This window comes from Mustela putorius, unplaced genomic scaffold, assembly GCF_011764305.1.
Source record: "Mustela putorius furo isolate JIRA1106 unplaced genomic scaffold, ASM1176430v1.1 tig00003988_pilon_pilon_pilon, whole genome shotgun sequence".
In the NCBI taxonomy this organism is placed as follows: Eukaryota; Metazoa; Chordata; class Mammalia; order Carnivora; family Mustelidae; genus Mustela; species Mustela putorius.
In genome coordinates, this window is record NW_025422127.1 from 12253248 (window position 1) to 12267392 (window position 14145).

General features: G+C 50.6%; 1 protein-coding gene across 4 annotated transcripts in view; it reads right to left on the reverse strand.

The window, feature by feature from the left end:
* KCNA6 (potassium voltage-gated channel subfamily A member 6) overlaps window positions 1-12802 on the reverse strand; it is a 42695-nt gene extending 29893 nt beyond the window's left edge. For all 4 annotated transcript variants that reach the window (XM_004781508.3, XM_004781510.3, XM_004781511.3 and 1 more), the window contains exon 1: window positions 7991-12802. In XM_004781508.3, the coding sequence (XP_004781565.1) occupies window positions 11207-12793 (1587 nt within the window). In that variant the 5' untranslated portion in view covers window positions 12794-12802 and the 3' untranslated portion in view covers window positions 7991-11206. The remainder of the gene's footprint in view (window positions 1-7990) is intronic.
* Between the last annotated feature and the right edge of the window lie 1343 nt (window positions 12803-14145).

The following is a 14145-nucleotide window of genomic DNA, read 5'->3' on the forward strand; positions in this document are numbered from 1 at the left end:
ATGCACACATGTCAAAAACACCTTTTCAGAATTTTCCAGAACATCTATGGGGAAAAGTGAAGCAGATGGTCATTAAGATGGAAGACCCGTGATGGATTTCCTTTAACCCAACCTGATTTAATATTTTCTGCGCTCCTAGAAAGATCAAGTATGGGGGTCAGTGGGGTGAGTAGGGGAAGGGTCATGGAATCCTTTTAAATTTGGGTTTTCAGAAGGGAAAGGCGTCCCTAGTAAGAGATGACCAACATGAAATCTGCTCTTCTCTTGGGACCCTGGAGTTGCCTCTAGCCCAAATTGCTATTAGACTCTGGCCCCAAAATATCCTGATAAAATAACAGATAAAGCAAGGAAAAGAGGAGAACCTTTCTTATCTCTCTCCCAACACAATAATGTTGGACACACTTCCAGCTCTGCGGTCAGCTCACTTTTGGCCAATAAGCCCGTCAACAGCAGAGTCTGATTGAGGGCTGAAACTGACAGGGAAGAATCTAGGAAGAGAGGGAAGAAAGAGTGTGGGGACGACCATGGGCTTCGAGTGTTGCACAGATGCAGAGCCCCTGGCTGGTAGCCAGCCATTCCCCAGGAGAGCTACAGGATCCCACAGCGATCCCCGACTCACAACGCTGAGTCCCAGCCGGCACGAACAAAGTGATGTCTCATTATCTGACATCACAGAAGTAGGCAGCTGGCCTCGAGTCAGAAATACCCAAACACCGAGGTTTGCTTTTTTTTTTTTTTTTTTTTTTTTGCATTTTAATGATTTTAGATGGAAATCCTTAACTGCATCACACATTTCCTTGCCCACTTAATTGGACAGAGAACATAACTTAGCCTGTTCTTGATTCCTACAAGGTCCCTTCCCTCCAAGCAGCAGCCCAGTTCTGTCTCCAGTTGTGACTGCCTCCTGCACGGGCTGCCAGTCCTCGCTTCTGCTTTCACTCTGTTCCTAACAACCACACCTACCGCCGTCCCATCCAACAGTCCACTGAGGTTCAGCGAGATCATTCAAGGAAGGCTCTGAGGGAGGGCCCATGCACCAGTGTCCACGGAGTCACCAGATGAAGTGGTCTGGGCACAGTGCCTTTGGTAGAAACGCACACGTAGGGCATATTTCCCACCTAGGAGGAAAACAATGCTGGGGGTACAAGAAAAATGACAGCCCCAGCCTCAGTGGACACTGGGCAAAAGAGAGCCCACTACACCTTGGGAAGGGGACAGCTCCCTCAGCTACTGCCGACTGAAGACGAAAAGCCAAAACGTAGGATCAAGAAGACCAGCTCTTCCATTTTTCAAAAGAAAACAAAACTCAAGTTCTGCATGTGAAATCTCCCAGTATTTCTCATATCTTTCCCCAGTTTTGTTGAGATAAAATTTTCATAATACAATATTTCTTAACACGGCATCGTAGCTGACCTACAAGTCACTGATTTAGGACCTATTATCAGGAATAACCTGCACAGTTTTTTGTGGCTGGGTATGGGTGGGTGAGAGCCTGGGGTCCCCATGTGCAGTCCTGTGCACTGCTCCTGGGTAAATGTGACCCCCTCCCCGAAACACTGAGAGCAGTCCTACAGGAGACACAAACTTTTTTCCCCATCATGCCAGACTTCTCCCTCTTCACAGCAATGCCAACTTGCCTTAAAGCAGCTGAAGACTGCCTGATTTACGGTTCAGCCACCGTGGCTTTTAGAAACTTTTTTCTTCCTGACACTAGCCCTGTGGTTTATAAAAGGAATCTGTAACCAACAGCGATTTCTCTTTCTCTCCTAGGACAACAAAGTACAGAGAAGAATCTAGAAGCTGATTTCTGTTTCTCAGGGTGTCAGAAATCAGCAGTCCTGAGTTAAGATGCTACCTCTCAGCATCCCTCCTATCCTTTTCAAAATACAGAAGTCTCAAATAACCTGCTTTCCTGACTTCCAATTTGTGACAGTTTCCTGTAGCCCAGTCACTAAATTTACCGGAAAAACTATAGTCCCGAAAGGTTAGAGAACATCTTAGTTGGTAAGATTAAAAGCAAAGGGCTTGGCCTCCCAGGCCAGAGCCTGTACATGAGCCTGTCTTTGTCCAGTGTGAAAATAGCTTTGGTACTTACTAGAATAACAATTTTTAGTCGTTCCTTACAAATCCAGCAGCTGGCTATCTGATGAAGAATTTCTCTAGCTAGGCCTGCTGTCTCTGTACCTTCGAAAGTCGGGGAAGAGAGAGATGAAATTACAAAGCACTGAATTCCACTTCCTATCGACAGCTGTGCTAATGAGTTTGGCTGGATAGGAAATGAATAAAATTGGTAAGTTTAATCCTTAGGTTTCTGTTTTCCATAAAAATATATATATACAAGTGGTGAAGTTAGAAAATGTGAGTCCTAGATCCAGCTTTGCTCTGAATTAACTGGAATCACAGGCTAATCTTTCCACTTGTCTGCACCAACCTTCTCCTTCATAAAGAGCAGCATTTAGGGCCCCTCCCAGCCCCCCTACCCATTCTGTCCCTGTGACCCTCAGTACTGTCCTTCCCAATGCTCTGGTGCTCCTGGGAGGAGTTTTCTATCTTGGTTGAAAAAAATATCACCAGTATATCCATTTTATTTTCACAAGATACATTCAGATTACGTGTCTATATATTAAATCACATCTTAGGTGCCATTATTTAAACAGATTCTGCTGTGAATCCTTCAGGCAAAGAACCTCCTGGATAAAATAGCTAGCTACCATGAGTCTATTTTTTATATCATATTTCATGTAAATGTTTATTTCAGAGAACGGAACTGAAGTCAGTGGGGATCCTGCCTCTCTCTGAGAGGACAGGTGTTTCCAGCCCCACTCCACGGTGGCTGGCTGTTCAGCGTCACTGAGGCTCCCTGGGCCCTGCTCTGCTGAGAGTTTACTTTCTGCTAACCTCTTTAATGTGTCTGTTTGTTTGAGCCTCCCAACAACTGTGTGAGGCGAGCAGAATTAGCTCCCCTACTTTGCAGACGACAAAACTGGAGAGACTGAATGAGGTGCAGCTAAGAACGGGGATTCCGATGCAAGTCTGCTACCTCCAAAGGAAAGCAAGCCAAGGAGTCAGAAGGGGGAGGCAGTCCCATTGCCCTGCCCTGCGCCAGGTCTTCTGTGCACGCTGGAGTGGTTGTGGGAATGAGCACAGGGTGAGTAGAATGTTGGGGCCAAATTGGGACCTCCAGTGAGAGCTGCAGTGGAAGCCAGTGGGGACCCACAGGAGTAGGAGGGGCTAGCTTCTTCCAGCTCCGGGACCTCCTGGCTCCTCCCCCTGAAAAGAGCAAAGGGAAGCTGGAGCTCTCCTATGTATGACAGGGTGTCACCACCTGCAAAGTGAGGGGAGATGTCACCATCTGCAAAGGGAGGGGATGGGGGCAGTGGGTCGTGAAGATGGCCCAGGAACAGAGGGAGTGCTGAGGATGAGAACCAGGGGAGGTGGGATTTTGAAGGCTACTGGAGCAGTATAAGGAAACGGACCTAGAGTCTGACTTAGGTGTTCTATCCTCAGGGCTAACATGGGACCCTGCATTTGTCCCAAGGAGGAAGACCGGAGGAAGTAGGAGAGGAAGGTTCTGGAGGAGTGCCATCCCCCTGGGAACGTTAAAATGTGGAGGGAAGAGAACAGTGATGGTAGGAAGGAGGGGTCTATAGAAAGATGTACAGGTTTTCTCTTTACACCACTTTTTGAAAAAGCTTATTTATTTCTCTCGGCGGGGAGAGAGAGAGCGCGTGGGGGGGGGGGACAGAGGGAGAGAGAAAATCCGCTGAGCACGGGATCCCACACAGGGCTTGATCCCACAACCCCGAGATCATGACCTGAGCTAAAATTAAGAGCCAGGTGCTCAGTGACTGAGGCACCCAGGTGCCCCCCACACACATTTTTTTTTAATGCCACTTTGCTTTTACTAAAGACCTGTGTTAGTACCTGCTCTCAATAACGAGAGAAATCCGAAGAGGATTTTTGCTTTTGTGAAATGGTAATTCTTTGCTTTACTTCATTTGGTTTATGAAAGTTTTCACAGGAATGTTCTACTTTTGGATAGCTGGGGAAACCTGTGTGTGTGTGTGTGTGTGTGTGTGTGTGTGTGTGTGTGTATGTGTGTGGCTATGTCAGATTATAGCTATGTGAGATTATAGCCTTGTGAGATTCATCACAATATACAGGGTGGGCAGGGTGGGGAGAGACAGGGCACCTGCTGGTTTTCCCTCGAAGAGACAAATTGGCATATAAATAAAAGCCCTTATACACATCTAGGAACCACAAATCCACTCTCTCTTCTTGTTTAGTATTAATCGGACCCTCGAGTTCTATAAATTACGTCTCCCCTGAGGATGATGGGTCACACATCAGTTGTGTGCCCTTGAATATGCCCTCTGAGCCTCAACCATCCTATCTGTCAGGGGAAAACAATGCCTAGCCCACCAACCTCATTTGGTTGTTGTAGGATAATAGTAATAACAGCCAATCTTTGTATAGTGCTTTTATATATTGTTACATATTATACCACGTGTCTATTATTACATGTTACATAAACACTGTACATATATTAGTTCATGTAATCCTCAAAACAGCTCCCTGACATTGGTACTATTATTATCCTCCCCTTTACAGAAAGGGAAACTGAGGCACAGAGCAGTGTCAGAACTTGCTCCATGTCACCTAGCAGGCAAGTGACCAAGGTGAGATTTGAACCCTGGAAACTTAGCTCCAGAGTCTTTTTTGTTGCTCCTAGCCTTTTTGTTATATGACATGATGTTTGACAGCATTGAAGGCATTTTAAAGGCTTTTTTAAATGAATGGTACCGTCCTCATTCTTGCTAGGACCACTCCCATGGGGGAGGACCAAAGCAGAGGAAGGATTCACTGCGCAAGGACAGTGCCCTAGCCTTAGACATGCGGACCCGCCAGCTGAGCCTCCTGGAAGAGAGGGAAAGAATGGCTCCTGTTCCTGGCCCCTCCCAGCCGCGCGACTATCTTCCTATGTTCTTTTTCAAAGCAAAGCGTCTCGGCTGCCAAGAGCTGGTTTGTCTGTCTCCTGGAGACAGAGGTTGTCAAGCCCGGAGAGAACAGTGAGCATGTCAAAAATAGCAGCACAAGCAGACTGCGTGGCTGTGATTTCCTTTTGAAATGTTGGTTTTGTGCTCACCGAAGAGTGGGGGTCTGTCTGTGCTCCCTGCAACCTGCAGCGGGGGCTGCTTGAGGATCCGAGATGTTTTCCAGGGGCGAGCAAAGCACGTCTGCGGAGGCCCAAGGCAGACGCAGGGGAAAGCCTCTTCATAGTAACAACGATAACATTAGAGTTGTATTAAAAAAAAAAAATTGTTACAAACCCTCACCCAGGCTGGGTCCTAAGTAGGTTAAGTTGACAGCCAAGATGAGACCAGTACTATTAAGGATATTTACAGTCCCTTTTGCTCTGTCCTGGGAATGAGGGAGTCAGCACCTTGTTTGTCCTTCAGAAGTGGTCACAAATAGATTTTCACCCCCTCTTTAGGGTGCCAAGGGGATGAGAATGGAGAAGGGGCAGGGGAGGCAGGGTGAGCTCCTCTCTCTAGGGGTTCAGAGCAAAGGGACATGACATGACAATCTCCAATCCCACAGGGACCTCAAGCCCAAAGCAGGAAAGGGTTTCATTGGGAGACACAGTAACATGAGAACTGAGAGCCCATCTGTCTTGTATTCCCAGTGGCCTACATCTGACAAGTTCCCTCTCCCACTAAAGCCCCAAGCCCTAGGCCTTGGTCTGCTAGAAGCTCATCTGTGCCACTGGCGGCAGCCCCATATAAAGCAGAATGGAGAGAGGAAATCCTACGGTTTAAAGAATGAAAGGTTTCTTTTTCTTCCCTAAGTGACCTTGACAAGCTAGAATCAGACCCCACTTTGCTTCCCAGGGCAGTAACACACAGTCAAAAACGATCAGAGCTGGCATGGCAGCCAGATTGTCCCAGGAGGACAATATTCTCTGGGAATCTATCTTGGCATTTGTGTGGAGATGCCGGGTGACAGAAATACTGCCAAAAGCAAGGTCTCAGCCAGGGGAGAGAAGGAATGATAAGCAGCGGCGCTGGAAAGTGTCATGTGAGGAGAAGTACCAAAGGGAGGGAAGCATGGGTCCCAATGAGCAAAAGGCAAGTGAGAGTAAAAGAGCATTATCTGATGAACAGACCCTGAGCCAGGTGAGCTGACTTCTGTTTGCCCAAAGCACCAAAGACAGCGGACCCCACAGAGGCTGTAAAGGGTTAATGGTTACTGCAGGGAGGAAGTGGGAAGGAGGAAAGCAGAATAAAACCTTGACTCCAGCACAATTTCTTTAGGAATTCTGAGTTTACAGGTGCAGAGCCTAGGTACAGTTTTTTGGTTGGTTTGTGGGGATTTTGACATTTTTCCTCTTTGTTTTTGTTTTGCCAGCAAAGTCTGAACCCCTCGGGCAAGTTCACTGCCTTCGTCCTACGTAATGAATAGCGTCCCGCATACTCACCCCAGCGCAATACATGCTAATCACGCTCTGCAGTTACCAAAAATGGCTTTGACCTTTCTTGTGCTTGAGCAAAGAGGAAAAATCCCACAATGATTTGATTGTCAAAATTTAAAAAAAAAAAAAGGCAGTTCTTGGCACCGTATTTGAGTAGCAAGGAGCGAGTGCATGAAAGCTCTAGTGTCCCCAAGTGGCAGAAGGAAAGAACTGTCATCCCGTCCTGGATACTTAGACTGGCCCGTCTTTAGAGATGCTGACCTTTTAGATTCATAAAACCAAACTGTTCTCCCAGCCGAGGTATGAAACTTAGGTTATCAACCCCATGCCACTTCTCCCCCTCCCAAAATCCAGGGACTTTTTTGGTTAATTTATAGAGTCATACAACTATCACCACAATGTGTTAGAAAATGTCCATTACCCTCCACCCCACCCCCCCCCTGTCCTGATGCTGGTGGGACTACCGCTAGCAAGGGGAGTGCACAATTCCCCTGAAGAACTGGGTGGAGAATTTTAATCCATCAGGTCAAGGAGTGTCCTGGCACCTTGCACCCCTGAGAGACATGCCCTTGCTTTGTCCTGCCTTCGGTGTGCAAGAGAGACAGCTGGAGGCCGTGAGGGCCTTCAAGTGAAACAAGGGCAGCTTGAGGGCCACTTCTGACTTAAGGCTTTTTCCAGGCTAATTCCAGTCCTAATTCCACTCCCTCCTAAGTCCTTGTCTTTGTGTTTAGCTTACTGTTCCTGTTCCTATTGTTCTTTTGTTTTGTTTTGAACCTTTGTGTAAGCTTTAAGTTGGGGAACTTAGAGGTTTTCTCTCTCTCTTTCTCTCCCTTCCTCCTTCCCCCACTTTTCTGTTTCCTTCTATTTTCTATTTTTGAAGATTAGGAAATTTCTGCAGAGATGCTTTTCTAAAGGCGGTGCAATCTCATCTTGCTCTGTAAGCTCAGAACTTGTGGTCACAGGGTCAAGCTTGGCAAGAAAGGACAGGACACTGTACTGGCAGGGAAGTGTTGGGGGGTAGGGGTGTCCTCCAGCCGGAGAACAGCCTTCCTAACAAACACTTGAGATCACTGCTGTCCTAGGGTTCAAGTTGTGATAGCAACAGAAGTGCTACAGCTGCTCCCTGCCACTAAAAAGGTGGAGTGAGGGAGAAAGATAGAAAGAAAGACACATAGAGAAGGAGGAAGAGATTTAAACAACGGAAGGGCAAACACCAGAAATGTGACAGTTAAGGGGGGGAAACGCAGTGAAAATGAGTAAACCTCGGAGAAGGGGAGGGGCGTGCAGAGAAAAGGAGGTGACTAGAAAGGGTGGGGGAGCCAGCAGTGAGGGAGCAGAAACGGAGGAAGGAGACTAAAGTACATGGAGTCACAGAAAATACGCAGGAGAGGAAGGTGGTCCCTGAGGACCAGGACGTCAAAGCCCTGGGTCTCCGGGATGCATGTGCTCCACTCCCCGACTTGTAATCTGGCCCGGAGCACGGAGCCAGGATCATAGTTTCCCAACAACAGAACCTACCTCTGATGCAAAGGCGGCCAGCTGTCCCCCTCTCTCCTTAGGGATGATCCGGCAGGAGGACTATCCCACGTCTCAGCTGAGCCTGACAGATCCAGGAAGGCATTTGGGAGCTCCTGCTGGCGATCAGGTGTAACAGAGGCCTGACCCTTGCCTTTGCTGGCAGCTGGGAAATCACCACTCCAGCTGTCTCAGCGGCACAGGGTGCTCCACGCTCGGGGCACAGATTCCACACAAAGAGGCTCAGAGTCAGAGGGACTGCTTGGCAAAATCCTTCACAGAAACTAGGTCAGGTCACAGCCTCTCCGTGTTTCTTCGATGTCTTGAGAAGAGCCACCTATGAGACTGCTGGGAACAGAGCTAGATAATCCCCAGGAGGAAGAAGTGTCATTTCTTTCAGTCTCTCTGAGAGCAGGGAGGAGCCTCTCTGAGGAGATGGCAGTTCCATGATCCTCTCATGGACTGTGACTGTCAGACTCTCGGAGGGCCCCGCCTGGCCGCCCCTTGAGGAGCCTGTCCCCTCCAAGTCTCCCCTTGTCATTTTGCAAAAGATAATACTGACATTGGTTTAACTGGCAGTTGCTTAGCATTCAAATTTCTGAAGACTCGGGGGTGAGATGAGGCAGCTTCGATGACTGGATGGGGAAACCGGGAAGAGAGGTCTAGGGAGAAAGTTTGAGGAACTGCTTCCCCCTCATTTTCCGAAGGTCACACAGCCGGCTGGTCATCACCAGCCCCTCAAGCACTATGTAGGAGGTGTTCCCATTTCAGAAGCTGGGAATATGTAGTCTCCTGTTCTCCCTTGATGCCCAAATCAGAAGATAGAGAGAACAGTCTGGAAGGTTGCTATGGCAACCAGAGTCCCTGGAGAGCCCAGCTCTCCACAAACCCTTTACTTTCAGGCATGCTCTGACTTGAAAAGGAAATGTTTTATTAGGGATGGTGATGAGGATGAACACATACACACATATAGAGATGAACATGCGTACATGTTCCAACATTAACCCTCGCAGAAAGCAACCCGCTGCCTCTGGAGTGGGCCCTTCTCCTTTCGCCCCCTAAGCCAGAAGTAACGGAAGGAATTTGGAAAACCAGAACTTCATGGCCTCGGAACGGATTTCCGAATCAGGAACTCCTCTTATCTGTATTTCAGGTTTGGAGAAGCCAAGCTCCCAGTCAAGGCTGCCTCTGGCCCTGGAAGGATCCCACTGAACCTGTCTAAAGAGCATTCTCCTTGCTGATGGGTAAGAAGAGAGACTGAGGCCCAGGTCAAGAGGCTAAGCAGGGATTTAGGGAGCTAATAACCCACGATAGCCTACTCTTGGGCTTTGGATCCAAGACAGGAACTCTGCAGGGAGGTTTTGCCTCTGGGTGACGGGAAAACTGGCTAATGAACTAAAAACTCAAGTCCTTTACTAAAATTCATACATTTGCATAGCATCATCCCCAGCTTCCCAGATGAGTTCATCAACATTCCCCATGAGGTAGGGAGGGGAAGACATTAATGTTCCCATTTAATGGGTTGGGAAATTGAGGCACAAAGAGGAACTGTGGCACCCAAGTTACCCTGTCAGGTTGTGGCAAAGTCCAGATTTAGATCTAGCACGCACAGGAGCCACGGTGCCTCTCAAGAAAACCCTCAAAAGGCCATCCCTCATTAAGTTGCTCTTTGAGAAAATGATTTAAAAAAATTTTTCATCAAAGAGTCTTAAAGCATAGATATAAAATTAAAAACATGTTAACAGTCCTTTCGGTTTCTGAACTGCACCCAGAAGAGCTCAGAACAGTAGTACATCACAGTTTTTCAAGGCAACAAACAAATGACAACGTTACCAGGAGAGAAATGAAGGGAAGTGGGAAGGTGGGATGAAGACAGCAGTTTCACGCTGGAAGAGGGTGACTTATCTAGTGGTGACACGGCCACATTACCTTACCAGTTAGAGCAGGTCAGCTGCAGCTCCAAGGGGCAGAGCAGGTGAATGTTTGCTTGACTCAGAAAACAAAACAAAACAAAACAAAACAAAACCTCTAACAGTAAGACTGTCAACAAAGGAATGACGTTTCTTCTTGACTCTGAACCTATTTCATTGCCCCTAAAATGGGAAGAACCCCACGCTAGCATCCAATGCTAGCCACCCACTTGACAGAAGATGGGCATGAATGGGTGGCACGCTACCTGTCTGGAGGTTTAAGCTAGAGTTTGCTTTGGAATACCTTCAACTGCAATCCTAAGTCAAATTCCCAGGAAGCAGGGTGGGGGGCCCGAGAGGGTTGGGGGAAAGCATGGGGGAGAAATTTCCCATCTGCAACAAGGTTTTTCTTTGCACGCCTCCCGGATGACAATGTCTGCTCAAGTGATACCTCTCTTTAGATAATGTGGTCAGGCAAGTTGCTTGACTCTGTTCAGCCACTTCTCTTGGCTTTGTGGTTCCCTCTTTCCAGTTCCTCTGCACAGGAAGGCACTTGCACAAAAAGAGTATTTGGCTCTGAGAAGGAACCTTCCTGGAAGCTAGACAGTCAGGGAGGGAAGAACTGAATGTAGACCCAAGGCTGACATACCCACTGTGCCAGGACACACCTGGAGGAATCCACTGGCCCCTTTGGTCTGAGACGGACTCTAATGTCCTCCAAATGGCCAATTTTAATTGCAGTTTCTCTAATTCCTTCCAATTTTCGAGACAAAAAACAAATTTGGAGGCTGTGCAGCTAAAGGCTTTACCAAGGGTCCTCTGCAGGATAAGCAGCAGGTGTTACAGGGCACAGGAATAAAACAGAAAGATGAACACTCCAGCTTCTGCTAGTTACCATGTAGCCCAAAGCTGACAGGTGCATGCCCCAAAGCAAAGGACACCAAGGAGAGAAATAGGACCCAGGTAAGCCTGGCTTCCATCCTGTTGACATCTCTGTTCCTAGAGATATTACCAGCCCCAGACATGAAAGTTTAGAGTCAGGAGGGAAGGTCAGACGGAAATCTCATCCACTTGACAGAAGATGGGCATGAATGGGTGGCACCGTTAGAATTTCAAGAATGACATTTAGATGGTTAAACCTTGAATGCTATAGAGATCAAGCAACAAGGTTGACAGTCCAGGTATCTGGACCCGGTGCAGGGGAGGGAGTCAGGAATTCGGCTGGAGCTCAGGTGAGGGGGTGGAGAATGAGAAGGAAGCCTGAGACTGCTCAGTGTCCTCCTTTCCATTCACACCCTGACTGCATCAGTCAGACCTCAGTGAGCATCCTTTTCTCTGCATATGCCCGATGTGGAGGGGGAAGGTAACTGGGTCTCCGTTCCCGAGTGGTCTCGGAGAATTCAGGCTTGCCAAGTCCACTGTCGGCTGCCTTCAGGTCTGGTGTAGGCTGCCCACAAGTGACATGGGTATACTGGCCTTGCTCCTCCTGCTCTGTCTCCCTGTGGTAGAAGTAGTTGAAGTTGGAGACAATGACGGGCACAGGCAGGGCGATGGTGAGGACCCCAGCGATGGCACACAGCGAGCCCACGATCTTGCCCCCCACCGTCATGGGGTACATGTCTCCATAACCTACCGTGGTCATTGTAACCACTGCCCACCAGAAGGCATCTGGGATGCTGGGAAAGAGTGAATCATCATCATCAGCCTCTGCAAAGTAGACGGCACTGGAGAAGAGGATGACTCCGATGAAGAGGAAGAAGATGAGCAGCCCCAGCTCCCGCATGGAGGCCTGCAAGGTCTTGCCCAGGATCTGCAGCCCCTTGGAGTGGCGGGACAGCTTGAAGATGCGGAACACCCGGACCAGGCGGATCACTCTGAGGATGGCCAGGGACATGGCCTGCTGCCCATTCTGGCCGCCCCCTCCACTGGCTGACTGCTGCTCCTGCTGCTGCACCAGCTCAGTGCCCAGGGTGATGAAGTAGGGGAAGATGGCCACCAAGTCAATGATGTTCATGATGTTGCGGAAGAAGGCTGGCTTGCTGGGACAGGCAGAAAAGCGAACCAGGAGCTCAAAAGTGAACCAAACTATACACAGGGTCTCCACCAGAAAGAACGGGTCAGTAAAGAAGGAGCCCCCAAGAGTACTTAGTGAGGAGGAGCCCCCTGCCACCATGCCCCCTGGGGGTATGCCAGGATGAAAGGTATAGGAATCATCTTCATCCTCGTCTTCCTCTTGACTACCCCTGGAAATTGGGGAGTCTCTGCTCACACCATTGCTTCCACCTCGACCATCTGCACGGAACTGGGGCAAGGTCTCCAAGCAAAAGATGACGATGGAGATAAGAATGACCAACACGGAGACGATGGCGATGCCCCTGGCCGGGCCTGAGCTCTCAGGGTACTCGAAGAGAAGCCAGACCTGGCGCTGAAAGGGCTGGGAGGGCAGTGGCTTCTCGTCCTCGCCACCTTCGGGCAGGCAGCCCTCGTCCTCCCGGAAGGCCGCCAGGGCCTCATCCCCCAGCTGGTAGAAGCGGATCTCCTCTAGGAAGATGTCCAGGGGCACGTTGACCGGCCTCCGCAGGCGGCCCCCAGACTGGTAGTAGTAGAGAATGGCGTCGAAGCTGGGCCGGTTGCGGTCGAAGAAGTACTCATTCCTCAGGGGGTCGAAGAAGCGGACTCTGCGACCAGGGTCTCCCAGCAGCGTGTCGGGAAACAGCGACAGGGTGCGCAGTTGCGTCTCGAAGCGCAGCCCGGAGATATTGATCACCAGGCGCTCGCTACTACAGCAGCCCCCGCCCCCGCCGGCCTCCGGGAAATCTCCCGCATCCTGTTGCTCCCCCTCTGGCCCACGGACCTCCCCCGGCGCCGCCAGCGTCAGGGATTTCTCCGACCTCATGTCCCCTCCGCGGTGCGCTCCCTGCCACTAGGACGGCGCCCCCGACACAACCTCTGTCTGGAGCGCGGCACCTCTTCCCGGCTCTCAGCGGCGCCCTCGGTGCAGGGTGGGGCTCGCGCTCCTCCGAGCTCGCGGTCTGGCCTGGCCGCTGGGTCTGGGAGCCCCGGAGCCCTAGCCTCTGCAAGGCTAGGTCTGGGGAGGGGACCCGGACGCAGAGGATTTAGCTCCGCGCCTCCAGATATCCGCGCTTGGGTGCCACAGCTTACTGGGATACCTGGAACCGCAAACTGGCGCGTGTGAAACGGGCTGCCCGAAAGGACGCGTGGCTTCGCCCCCTGTCGTGTCTGAGACTGGGCTCCAGGACGCGGGGGTCCGCCCTCCGGACCGGCTAGCTCTTCCCAGCTCCCACTGCGTTTCTCCGGCCGCTCAAGCCCCCCCCGCCGGCTGCCGCTGGGAGCGAAGCGCCAGATGCGCCTCCCTCCGGCTCGGCAGAGACTCCTGGCGGAGCTCGGCCTCCGCCCTACGTGCACCGCGAGCTCCGTCTGGCCAAGGTCGCCGTTCCCGCCGCCACAGCCGCCACCTCCTCCCTGTGAGTCGCGCCGCAGGCCTCGCAGAGGGCCCTGCGGCTGCCCCGGCGCTGGGGCGCGGGGACCCACCTCCCCACCGCTCTAGCCTTCACTGCAGCCGCTGCAGCTGCAGCCGCTCGGCTCTCCGCTCTGCCCTTCCTTCCCAACACTCACTCTCCAAGTGACGTGGCAGGCCCCGCCTGCTGCCCCCTCCCACCCCACTCTCACATCACACCCCTCGCCCAGCCAGGGGCTGCCGCGAGCCAGGGCGCTGTGGAAATAGACACACACTTGTCTCACCAGTAATCTTTCCCGCGCTCGCCTGGCACGCCTCTCCCTTGCTCGCATTCACAATCGTGGCCCCCTAAACAAGCACCAGCACCCTAATACCACACCCCCTCCACCTCCGCAATCAGCTTTCCTCTTTTCAGCGCAGGGCATTTCACCGTCGAGAAAACACACCCCGCCCCACGGTGGAACCCATAACGCGGAGCACTGTACCTCCACTCATCCCGAAATCTAATGAAAATATCGAATCATATTTTGTCCGACTGTGTTTATGAAGACCCATTTGTCGGCTTCCTTAATGTACTTAAAAAAAAAAAAATACAGAAAACGTTTGGAGAAGTTTTTAGAGCTTCCAATTTAGATAGTATTCCAATGTAAGTCCCCAGATAATCCATACCTCCCTTTCCGAACCTGGGCGGGCAAGGCTACAACTGTCCTAGAGCCCCAAAGTGATAGCAGAGAAAGGTTTGGGAACTCTCCCATTGCCTTTCTCATCAG